Below are 12,384 nucleotides of genomic sequence, written 5' to 3'. Positions count from 1 at the left end.
CAGCCACACAGGCACACCAAGGCAGTCCCTCTGTAGTGTCAGATGAGCAGCAAAAGGCTCCCAAGTCGGGAGAGCAGAGGGCAAGCTCAGACCTCTGGAGTAACAGTACCCTCTGTGACCGTGGAGACTGGAACAAGAAAGCCACCTTCGTCACAGAAAACAGTTCCAGTTTCCTAAAATAAACAAGAACGGAGGAAAACAAACCCAAAGGAGCACACCAGAGCACACAGCTCCCCCCTGGCCGTTCGATCAGTCTGGCAGCAGCTGAGCCCCACCAGAAGCACCCTCTGCTTGTGGGCAGGGAAGCAAAGCCAGATCTGTCCCTGGCACGGCCCAGACACACAGGGTCAAACCAGTGAATGAATGCACTGCCCACGAACACACCTTGTGCCTCTAACCCAGTGCAACACCACGACTGCTCAGAGCGTGCTCTGCGTCCCGCCGTGCCACAGAACTGCCTGTACACCCTCACTTCAGCACAGCCCAGTCTCTGTAAGCGCCTCCAGGGCAATTAGGCACGACAGTCTCCCCTCCTCTGAAGGCAGAAAATGCTGTCCTACTGCAGACAGTACAGCAGGTCTCCAGCAAACCTGGAAACACATTTGCTTTCCTAATTTGGAGAGTTTACTTTTGTTTTTGTTTTTGTTTTTTTTTTTTTTTACATTCAGGCTTGTTTAAAGTTATTAAAAAGCCCAGAGCAAACAAACAAAACAAATCTCCACAGCACCACACTACCCCACGTGGCTATGCCCTGGCTGTGCCCTCAGCGTTATCAATTTAAATTGAATTGGATCTTGGGTGACACCTTAGAAAAAACCCAGCGTGTTCAGATTTCATTAAAGGAAAACTGTTCCATTTATAGAAAGATTACTTTGTAGAGCCAACAGAAACACACATCTTAAAGCCTTTCCCAGAAATAAGGGGGAGCCAAATCTTAAACACAGGACTAATTTGCATTCTGTATTTTGATGCTCATGAAACAGTTTTACTGCCACGGGTATTTCTTGACAGTGTTTTAAATTACAGATCAGCTCATGGAAAACTGGGAGCTGCTAATAGCGGGTGGCCTCTCCTTTGCTTTTATGGAGTGAAAATTTTATTCCCCTTCTCAAATACCGGTGATTTTGATCAAAGTCATGGCGGGACACCCGCCTCAACGGCTGAAAGGACAGCAGCATTAAATCAATTCCCTAGGCAACCTCCCAAGCCGGGGCCCTATTGTTAAAATAATGAGTTGTGCACCACTTGATCCCAACCCACCAGCTGATCCCCCGTTTTTACAGACAATAGGTAGCACAGAACCAGAAAGCACCCGCGAATGGATCATTTCTCACAAATCGTGCATCTTCAGTGGATAAAACTTAACACTTCTTTCTGTAACAGCCTTCGGGCATTTTTAAATGGAGAAAAAGAGCATCCTTAAGAGTTAGAAACAGATTTTACAAAAGTAGCACTCTCACACTTATTCCATGGAGCTGATGCTTAAAGAACCAGGAAGACTTTTTAACAGCGTGCATGCACTCTGCTGCCTCTCACCTCCCAACACCCATGGATTTTCTTTCCATATCCCACATTATCTCTAACTCGGGTACCTCACTGCAAGGCTGAACCCTGCCTCTCATTTTAGTACTGTCACCTGCAATTATTCTTTCACATTTCACAACAAATACCTTAACTTTTCTTTTGTTTCCTAAGTTTTGCAACATGTGGGCCAGAAGTCCCAAGGACAAGTAAACCAGGAGGGCCCCCTGAAAACAGGCAAACATTGTATTTTATAACTCAGGAGTTAAAGCACACTTTAAACAAAGGGCCTATGACTGGTCCATCAGATAAGGCTTATATCTTTCTCCCTGGAATTTAATAACACTTTTTCTAAAACACTTTCCGGCCAGCTGGAGTTGAAGTTCCCAGAATTGCACAGAGTAGCTTAATTACAACTAAATGTGCATGGAGTTTAATTCCCACTCCATTGTACTTCTTAAAAAAGAAGAAAAAAAAAAAAAAAAGGTTTATGGAGTAGAAAATTAGAAATAAGGTATTTTTAGGGAGGACTCAATCCAGCAAGAAGTTCGACTCTTCTCAGCACCCTCCAGTCCAGATGGGGACAGGAGCGCTCCGACCCTGCGGCACTGCTGGCTGCTGTCCTGCGCTCCCCATCGCGAGTATGGGGATTTTCCAGTAAGCCTGACCGAACACGGGCTGGGGCGAGCCCGGCGGCTGCAGCTCGCTCCGCTTTCACTATTTTCCAGTAAGCCTGACCGAACACGGGCTGGGGCGAGCCCGGCGGCTGCAGCTCGCTCCGCTTTCACTGCCCGCGGCCCGGGTGCTGCCCTGGCACCGCCGCGGGGCACAGCGGCCCCGGCACATGGCGAACGGGGCAGAGCGGCTGCAGTTCACCCCGGCGATCCTCTCTGTGTCCAGCAGCACAAACACGGCCGAGGAGCAGCCGGGAGAGCCCCGGAGCGCTCGGGCACGCGGAGCCGTTTGTGGAACAGGCTGAAAAGAAGTTGCAGTTCGTAACCTCCCACCTCAACTTCGGGCCGCGAGCACCGGGAGAAACCAGCATCAACCGCATGGGAAAGCCCAGCGGAGGCTCGCAGAGACACAGTCCCGTCCCGCCGCAGGAGCGCCCGCGGGGCCGCTCATAGGGATGGGGCCCGGGGGTCCCGTCCGTCCTCACTCACCGCGGCCGCCGGCTGTGCTGGGCTGGGCTGGGCTGGATCCGGTCCGGTGCGGTGCTGTCCCTCGCCGCCACGGCCGCACAACCTGCTGGCGTTCAAACCCCAGCGCTGCCGCCCGCCCCGCCCGGCCCGGCCCGCCCCCGCCGCGGGCCCTGCCGAAACCCGGAGCGGCCCCGGCGGAGCGGAGCGGCCCGTCCGCCCGGCAGCGGCTGCGGCGGCCCGAGACGAGATCCAGCCCCGGTGTTGCCGCGGCCCCGCGCCCGTTCAACCTGCTCCATCGCTCCATTGTGTGCGCGCTGCCAGCGGCGGGGCAGCGCCGCCCGCTCCCCTCAGCATCGCCCGGGACCGAGCCCACAGCCAGCTTCCCTCAGCATCGCCCGGGACCGAGCCCACAGCCAGCTTCCCTCAGCATCCCCCGGGACCGAGCCCCGCTCCCCTCAGCACCGCCCGGGACCGAGCCCACAGCCAGCTTCCCTCAGCACCGCCCGGGACCGAGCCCACAGCCAGCTTCCCTCAGCACCGCCCGGGACCGAGCCCACAGCCAGCTTCCTTCAGCACCTCCCGGGACCGAGCCCACAGCCAGCTTCCGTCAGCATCCCCCGGGACCGAGCCCACAGCCAGCTTCCTTCAGCACCTCCCGGGACCGAGCCCACAGCCAGCTTCCCTCAGCACCGCCCGGGACCGAGCCCACAGCCAGCTTCCCTCAGCATCGCCCGGGACCGAGCTCACAGCCAGCTTCCCTCAGCATCGCCCGGGACAGAGCCCCGCTTCCCTCAGCATCGCCCGGGACCGAGCCCACAGCCAGCTTCCCTCAGCATCGCCCGGGACCGAGCCCACAGCCAGCTTCCCTCAGCATCGCCCGGGACCGAGCCCACAGCCAGCTTCCCTCAGCATCGCCCGGGACAGAGCCCCGCCCGGCCCGGCAGTCTCCTCCCGGCGGCACTCACCGAGCTCCCCGGGCCGAGCCGTGCGGAGCGGTGCCGGTGGGACGCGATGGGAGCAGAGCGAGAAGCGGCCCCTCGGCGCGGCCCCTCGCCCGGCGGGTGCCATGGAGACCCCGGCCCTCCCATCCCACCCTGCCAGGGCACGGACACCTTCCCCTGCCCCAGGCTGCTCCAAGCCCCAGGGTCCAACCTGGCTTCGGACAATCCCAGGGACGGGGCAGCCGCAGCTTCTCTGGGCACCCTGCGCCAGGGCTTCACCACCTTCTGAGTAAAACAATTCTTCCTTAAATCCGATCTAAACCCATCTCCCTTCAGTTAAAGGCATTCTCCGTTCTCCTATCTCAGTAGTCCTGCTCAGAAGTTTGTTCTCAAAGGATGCAAACAGCAGCCCCACGCAGTCGGTGGGCTCCGAGGGGCCGGGGACGTTTATTGCCATTTGCCTGACATGCCACACCAGCCATAAAATGTCTGTGCAGTGTCGGAGGTATTTTTCTTGGGCCATTTGGAGGCCGGGTCTCTCCTTTCACTCCCTGTGGCCTTTTGAAGATGTCGCATCGCTCACGGCACAATCAGAGTTGCAGGGGCAAAGACACAAGTGCTGAACAGTTTAATTCCTGTCCTTATTCCCAGTCACAGAACCGCCTCCTCTGTTAGGAATCCTCTGCTCGGCGCTGCTGCGGGTGAAAGGAGGGATGGAGCTCCTGAGAGGCGGCCGTGGAGTTTTATGCAATGGAGAAAATGCCGCCTCTCCCCCAGCCAGCTCAGCCGGGTGCTGCCGAGATATTTGTCTCTGCTCCTATTACTGCTTTTCCAATAGCCAGGCCTCCCACAGAGACGGGATCTGCAACCTCTCAAGCCCTGCACAGATGGAAAGCACAGCTTTGAACTGAATTGGGCACTTTCTGCGGGGGGAGGGTGTGCTGGTGGGTTGGGTTTTTTTAAGATAAGCCCTGCGTGATAAGGAAAACAGCATTAACAAACAATTACAGGACCTGACCCTCAAGAAATCATTTGTCACTGCAAGCCCAAATCCATGTGAGGGAACAACACACTCGATTCACACTCGCCCACACCTCATCTCTGGTTGCTAGAAATGTAGCATGTGGCTTCCTGAGAGTTTTCTCTCAGCTTTACAGTGAATTTTTGTGATAATTCCTCCTGTGACTCATCTTCAGAACAGAAGTGCAAAGTCCAGAATTATATTTAATTATTACAGAAAATAAATCATAAGTGCACAATTATGCCCAGCTTGAAGCTCCTACTTCCCAGACGTAGGAACAGGAACACATAAACCCCCAGGAGAAGTGGATCATTGCTGAGCCTGAATGTGTACCTTGGGGTTAAAACTCAGCTTTGAGTTTTGCTCTGCAGGGTGCCACAGCCAATCCCAAATCCCTTACTGTCTGAGGAGTTTCACGTCCAAGAACCAGGGTGGTGGCTGGCTCAGCCCTTCGCTGTCTTGCACATAAACCCAGAATCTCACTCTTTTTATTTTCCATTTTCAAACAGGCCCAGACACCTGGTTTGCTGCCCGAGAGCTGCCTCCCCTCTCCCCCACGCTGGGATCCAAGACACTGCAGGTATTTCATGGCTCGCTGCTCCCCGGCACCAGCCTCACCCTGGGAGGACCAGAAACAAAAGGAATAAAGAACCACTAACATCCATTCTTACCCAAGGAAATGGCTTTGGGTTTGTTTTTTAGTTTTTTTTTTTTTTTTAAGGATTTCAAGAGTCACAACTTTGTCCTGAGGTCAGCAGAGAAAATGTTAATGTAGCAGCTAATTGCCAGAAAAGCAGTGCTCAATTATTAAGGTTTTTTTTTGTACCACATTCTTCTCCTCAGTGTTTCACTGGAAAGCAATCACACAGAAAGAAAGAAAATCTAAAACACTAACTTTAAATAAATATTGGGACTGTGGGAGGTTAAACAAGGGTCAAGGGCTTGGTATATAAAACGTGTAACAATGAACTTAAGAAATTCAATCTTTATTCTGAGAATATTTACAACATAAATAGTAATAACACTGAGATACTTCCCATGTGTATCAAAAATAAAGCAAGAATTCAAGTTCTTAGCAGTCTGATCCTCTGTGTCAAATTTCACGTTAAAGTTTTATATTCATCTAATTTTAGATACTTACAGAACCACCAGAAAGAAACAACACAGGTTTATCCTCTTCAAATGAAAGTTGTCTTTGAAAAATTTGGATTCCTGACATTATATTCTTTGATACACCAAGTGATTTTTTTTTTCCCCTGAGGATCTTTAGTTATTACAACCTTATCAACTTTTTAAGATCAGCCATAACAAAACACCTTTTATATCACTAACAATGCAACTCATTATTCAAGATGAACGAGTTTTAAACCACAAATTACACAAAAAAAAAAAAGTGGCATAAGAACAGAGTTCAAACAGAAAGGTTGTGTTTAAACCCATCCCACGAGCTTTGCAGAAGCCCTGACACAGGGTCCAGCGTGGGCTTGGCAGCAGTTGTACACTATAGAGGTGTGAAGGGGCTCTGCCCCTCAAACCTGCACTGGGCAGCACAGCCTGGAGGAGTTCAGCAGTGGGAAACTGGACAGATAATTTAGGACATCGCTGTGGAGAAGTTTGGCATCAGAACATTTTCACTGGTGGCCTGCATGCGACTACTGAACTTCAATCCCATGTGGGTTATGGTATGGGATGTATTCTAAATTCCCTGAACTGGGGGTTTATACTCTAACCCATTAACTGTGGGGTTTGTGTTCGAGACAGGGACCCTCAACATGACAGCACTCTTTGTGATCAGAAACACAAATCCCACAACCTGGGGAGCTGCATTCCCCTCCTTTTCACCTCCCAGTAGAGCTTCTAACCCAGCTCACAAACTGTTTCAGCCTCTGCAGGAATTTATTGCTGCTTATGTGCTCCTGGACCCTTTCAGAGTAGCTTTGTTCTTTCCATATGCCTTTATTTTTCTTCACAGCCTTCAACTCAGCCTGGAGGAGCCTTTTGTGCAGTTTCCAGTAGAGGCGGGAGTGGTGAGGCAGCCCCTCAATCCGGGCTGCTCTGGCCAGCCCTTGCCTCAGTAGCTCTTCATTCAAGCACGTGCTGAGAAATCCACCCTATAAAAACCACAAGAAATAGATATTCACCATTGAAACAGGGTTATTTGGGGTTTGGTGTGAACTCCCCCAGAGGTACAAGCTTTACTCATGGCTGTATCTACACTTTGGCAGAAGAAGTCAAAAGTGCAGAGGCATGCAGGTGATTTAAAACCCAGTGTGAGGGTGGGCAGGCACAGGGTGCCCAGAGAAGCTGTGGCTGCCCCTGGACCCCTGGAAATGTCCAAGGCCGGGCGGGACAGGGCTTGGAGCAGCCTGAGATAGTGAAATCCCTGCCCATGGGCTGGGACTGGATGGTCTGTTAGTCCCTTCCAACCCAAACCTAATGCAAGACATTTCTGAGGGAACATTGGATAGCAAACATTAGGCTAATCAGAACTACAGGATGCCTTTTTGGCACTGGCAGAGAAGCACATTCCTGCCATGAATCAGTCTGAAAAACGACTGCTCCTGCAATCAGATTTGCAAATGCAACATTTAAAATTCACAGCGAGGAAGATAAATCATAAATAATAACATTTGTTAAATGTCCTGAAGTAACTGTGCGACTACAGTCACGTCTAAAACTGCGGATAAGAGCCAGTTTTTGTGCCTGTCTTTACCTTGTGGAGTAGAACGAGGCAGTCCAGGGCCGAGCTGTCCCTCCCCAGGAGCTGGAACCAGAGGGGCTGTTTGGGGAGCAGCTCCCGCTGCAGCCAGGCCGTGGCCCCTGGAGCCAGCTCCAGCCCGGCCAGGCGGATCAGCAGGAGCCCCTCCGGCTGCCCTGCAAGGCAAAGGGACACACCTGGTGCTGGGGGAAAGCTCAGCTTCTGCACACACCCTCGGCTGTTGGTAGTGAATTAGTTCCCGTGGGCTAAAAAATTCCCTTTTAGTTCCTCAAAGCAAAAAGGAATTTGGTCTCATCCCTTCTTCAGGAAAAAAAAATATATGCAAATTCAAGACTGCCTAATTCAAAATTAGTTTTGGTTTATTTTGCGTGCACGGAAAAAGATCTGCTCCCACTCTCAGTCCCTATCCTTCATCCAAAGGGGCAGAAGCATCAGCACCTGCTGGTGTTTGCACAGCCAGCGTGAGAGTCGCAGATTTGATGGACAGTTTGTTTCTGACACCAAAACTGTCCCCAAAAACGGGTGTCTGCAAATAAAAGCACAATCCCAACAGAGGCTTTTTGCCAGGAATGAGATGAGCTGTGCAAGCAGAAGTACTGCCTGAGTGCTCACTTCTGCTGCTGGAAAGTATCACAGTAACTGTAAGGATTAACACAAACACTGCGGTGACAAACTCTCTGTACTGGACTCCTCATGTCTTTTATTCTCCAGTTTCCCACCTGCAAAGCACAGAAAGACCAAAAGGCAGAGCTGGAAATGTGCCTCAGCCCTCCCTCTCAAGCTTCCAGCCACTTTAAGAGCAACACATTTCATCTCTGCCCTTGCTCTTCACACTCTTTTCCTCACTACTCACATTTTTTCTGGACGGCTGAGATGAAAGGAATGGTGATGGGAATGTGCTCAACTTCCAGGCCTTTCTCTGTGATGTGATGTAATTTCCCTCTCAATTTCACATGCTTTTCCACGAACTCCACAGGTATATCCAAAGGACTTGTGAACTTTGTTGTCTATTCAAGGAAGGAAGAGAAAGACAAAATTTTTAGAAAAAATATCGAGCAGTTACAGTCACACTAAATCCAACTTCTTAAAATAGTTTGGGAAATTACACATCTATTATTAGACACCACGGGAAAATAAATATAGATCTATATTTAATGGTGATCAGCTGCAGAAGCTGTGCCAGCCTCTCCACATTTACCATCTTCCCTGTTTTACAGGACTTGCAAAAAACCAGGTTTAGAGAAAGACCAGAAACTGCCATTTTTCGAGCAATGCCTATTGAAGCTGACTCGATTCCCGAGAAAAGAGCGTTTTAGAAGCAGCCTGAATGGGGCTGGGATGGGGGTGGAAGGAAGCCAAAGGACAGACACGCTGAAAACAAAGGCGGAGCGCGGAGGGCAGAAACAACCCCGCCTTTGATGCCGGAGGAAACCAGGAGAGGGACAAAGGCAGGTGAACAGCTTTGAGAGGATCACAAGAAGATTAAATTTGATACTGCTGCCTGGGAGGATCCAAAGGGGACAGTTATGTGAACACACAGGAAATGCAAGCTGAGCAGCAGCAAAGACTTGGGCCGTGGCACAGGAATGGAGCAGCCACGGGTTGGGGGTGAGGGAGAAGGACCCCAAAAAATTAAGACCCCCAAAATTTAAGACACTGAGGTCTCACTGTAAGAGGCCTTAGCAGAGCACTGATCTACTTCTACAGAGCTGTGAAACCCACTGGGCACCGATGTACAACTGCTAGGAAATGAACCCCCCAAAACACCACAGTGTGTGTCCTGTGTGCCATTTATTCAGCAAACCTCCCCCTCTGCGGTCCACAGGGCCTCCCACTAGGAACACGGGAATCTGGGACCTGGCAGGCAGGAATCCCGGAGGTTTTTAGGAACAAAAGTTGTTCAAAGCTGATCTCATTTGCTCTGGAAGCTCCAGCAGCCAGGTTAACGCATTCACAGGCCCTTGGGTCAAAACCAACCAAACAAAAAACAGAGAAAAAGAATTCTGGCAACATTTGTAGGCCAGGTTTTCTGGTAGGATTTTAAAGTACAAACTCCACAGAAATGTCCCCTTGTACCATTTGGAATTGTGCAGGGGGAGGGTGAAGGTAACTGTGATTTTTTAAGCAGCTGGAACCCTGTGGGAGCACGGTGGCTCCTGCCCGTGGAGGTTCAGCTTCTCCAGCAGTGAGCAGCATGGTGTTAGTCCAGCGTGACCCGACCATCCTGGGCGTGAGGGAAGATTTGGGTGACGTTTAGAACCATTCAGAGCAGCTCTGTGTGCGGAAGGACAGTGAATACGTGAGGAAAGCGGCTGTTTCAGCTGTGTCTGGACAAGGGAGGGTGCTGGAGCTGCACAGTGGGACAGGCAGAGGAGCCACCACCCCTCCCAGGGGCTTCAGGAACAGGTGAGAACAAGGGACCCACGGAGATGTCACCGGACAGTGACATGGAGCCCCTCAGGACCTGAATCAAACTTCGCTGGGTTGTTTTTTTTCACTTGTTAATCAGTAGCTGCGGCAGGACCGTTATGATTAAACAACCGCATTGTGAACCTTGCACGCTTGGCTAATCTTTAGTTTTAAGGAGCAGTGAAGACAAAGCCAAGATGAATGGGCTGTCTGGGCGGGAGGCAGCAGGAGTGGAGGCTGAGCAGTCCCTGGGGAAAGGCAATTCCAGCAGTGGGGCAGCGCTGTGCACGGAGCGCCCACCGAAGGGAGCCCGGACTCAGGCCGAGGGAAGGGCTGGGACTGGGCCGGTCAGCATGAGAAACCACACACACGGCTAACACAGAGCGGGCTGAGCGCCAATTAACAGAAAAGCCGTGGAATTTGTAAACAGCGAATGCCGATGCGTTGTTAAAATACATAAATAATGTTCAGTACGAAGGAGTGGGGAGGCTTTCGCGAGAACCACCAGCTCCTGCTTTGTGCAAAGCAGAACAAAACACAGGAATGCTTTGGTGCTGCGGCCGGGAACAGCCCGTGGGAGGGACAGCCACGGGTGTGAGGATGGACAGCCATGGGTGTGAGGATGGACAGCCACGGGTGTGAGGATGGACAGCCACGGGTGTGAGGAGGGACAGCCACGGGTGTGAGGAGGGACAGCCACGGGTGTGAGGAGGGACAGCCACGGGTGTGAGGATGGACAGCCACGGGTGTGAGGAGGGACAGCCACGGGTGTGAGGATGGACAGCCATGGGCGGTGAGAAGGGACAGCCACGGGTGTGAGGATGGACAGCCATGGGCGGTGAGAAGGGACAGCCACGGGTGTGAGGATGGACAGCCACGGGTGTGAGGATGGACAGCCACGGGTGTGAGGAGGGACAGCCACGGGTGTGAGGATGGACAGCCATGGGCGGTGAGAAGGGACAGCCACGGGTGTGAGGATGGACAGCCACGGGTGTGAGGATGGACAGCCACGGGTGTGAGGAGGGACAGCCACGGGTGTGAGGATGGACAGCCATGGGCGGTGAGAAGGGACAGCCACGGGTGTGAGGATGGACAGCCACGGGTGTGAGGATGGACAGCCACGGGTGTGAGAAGGGACAGCCACGAGCAGTGAAGAGGGACGGAGAGGCACGGCAGGGCAGGCCCGGCCCCTCCGCCCACGGGCCCGAGCGGCCGTGCCGGGCTCCCCGCGCTTCTGAGGGGCCGACCCAGGGCCTCCGCGGTTCTCAGCAGCCGTGCCGGGCTCTCCCGCACGCCCCGGGCCCGTGCCGGGCTCTCCCCGGTTCTCAGCAGCCGTGCCGGGCTCTCCCGCACGCCCCGGGCCCGTGCCGGGCTCCCCCCGTGCCCCCAGGCCCGGTCCCGCACTCACCACGCGGAGGCTCCGCGCCAGCAGCAGCACCCCGGCCACGGCCGTGCCGGCGATCAGGCCCTGCAGAGGAGAACGGGGCTCAGCGGGGCTCAGCGGGGCTCAGCGGAGGCTCCCGGCCCGCTGCCCGCCCGGCCCCGGTACCCGCAGCAGCCCCAGGTGCGCGTCCGCCCACTCGGACAGGCGGGCCAGGGCCAGAGCGGCGCGCTCGGAGCCGCCGCCGCCCTGCTCCGGCATCGCCGCGGCCCGAGCGCCCCCGCGGGAGGCGGCAAACACCGCCCGGTGCTACGGGAAACACTGCTTGGAGCAACGGGAAACACCGCCCGCTGCTACGGGAAACACTGCTTGGAGCAACGGGAAACACCGCCCGGTGCTACAGGGAAACACTGCCCGGTGCTACAGGGCTGAGAAACACTGCCCGGTGCTACAGGGCTGAGAAACACTGCCCGGTGCTACAGGGAAACACTGCCCGGTGCTACAGGGAAACACTGCCCGGTGCCGCCGAGCCATGCAGCGACACCGGCCCCGAGCAGCCCTGCCAGGGATCCAGGGGCAGCCACAGCTGCTCTGGGCGCCCTGTGCCAGGGCCGCCTCACTTCCCCAGGGAACAATTCCTGCTCAGTCTCCCATCCATTCCTGCCCTCTGGCCATGTGAAGCCATTCCCTATGTCCTGTCCTTGTCCCCAGTCCCTCTCCAGCTCTCCTGGAGCCCCTTCAGGCCCTGGAATTATCTCTGAGCTCTCCCTGGAGCCTTCTCGAGGTTGAACTCTGCACGGAGCCCCTCAAACCTGTACCACACCTCCTCTGACCCTTCAGATGCTCCTTTCTTCTTGACATTTTAAATTTGTTTAGTTTGTTATTCTTGTTGGTTTGGGGATTTTTGTTTTGTTTTGTTGGGGTTTTTTATGTTAAAGATGTTTAAGTCTGCAATAATTCTAACGTTAAAAAGAAAAATTTCTTTCAAACAGAGGTGGTAGAAAAAAAAGTAGCAAGATCAAAATTCTATGGGCGCACTTCAGCAGCCTGCTAAGGGGCTGGCACAGCAGCAACTTTTCCAATTTACAAAACTGCTACTTAAATTAAAAGCATTAATCTGTAACTTGTTTCACCACTTTGAAAAAGTACACATTTATTTCAGGTAACACATCTATTTCTACCAGTTTGTAGTTTATGCGCAACTTTGATGTTTTTGAGATAATCTAATTATTGATAATCAGTCCTTAACC

General features: G+C 53.2%; 1 protein-coding gene across 1 annotated transcript; it reads right to left on the bottom strand.

Annotated features, from left to right (window-relative positions):
• Positions 1–5,595: 5,595 nt before the first annotated feature.
• C10H3orf33 (chromosome 10 C3orf33 homolog) lies at positions 5,596–11,395 on the bottom strand. The gene is made up of 5 exons (XM_040074433.1): positions 11,303–11,395; positions 11,162–11,221; positions 8,198–8,351; positions 7,339–7,499; positions 5,596–6,736 (listed from the first exon to the last, which is right to left on the bottom strand). The coding sequence occupies exons 1-5, from the start codon at positions 11,393–11,395 to the stop codon at positions 6,464–6,466; spliced, it is 741 nt and encodes a 246-aa protein (XP_039930367.1). The 3' UTR covers positions 5,596–6,463.
• Between the last annotated feature and the right edge of the window lie 989 nt (positions 11,396–12,384).

The sequence above is a fragment of the Hirundo rustica genome, chromosome 10, assembly GCF_015227805.2.
Source record: "Hirundo rustica isolate bHirRus1 chromosome 10, bHirRus1.pri.v3, whole genome shotgun sequence".
NCBI classification, from domain to species: Eukaryota; Metazoa; Chordata; class Aves; order Passeriformes; family Hirundinidae; genus Hirundo; species Hirundo rustica.
Note: the sequence above shows the minus strand (reverse complement) of the source record. Positions and strands in the feature narration are given on the sequence as shown.

What these genes read in the sequence shown, in the direction of transcription:
- C10H3orf33 (XM_040074433.1), bottom strand. Translation starts at nt 11,395, where the DNA reads ATGCCGGAGCAGGGCGGCGGCGGCTCCGAGCGCGCCGCTCTGGCCCTG. An exon ending in CGCACCTGGGGCTGCTGCGG is followed by an intron (nt 11,222 to 11,302) that starts GTACCGGGGCCG and finishes TCTCCTCTGCAG; the next exon opens with GGCCTGATCGCCGGCACGGC. An exon ending in GCCTCGTTCTACTCCACAAG is followed by an intron (nt 6,737 to 7,338) that starts GTAAAGACAGGC and finishes TGGTTTTTATAG; the next exon opens with GGTGGATTTCTCAGCACGTG.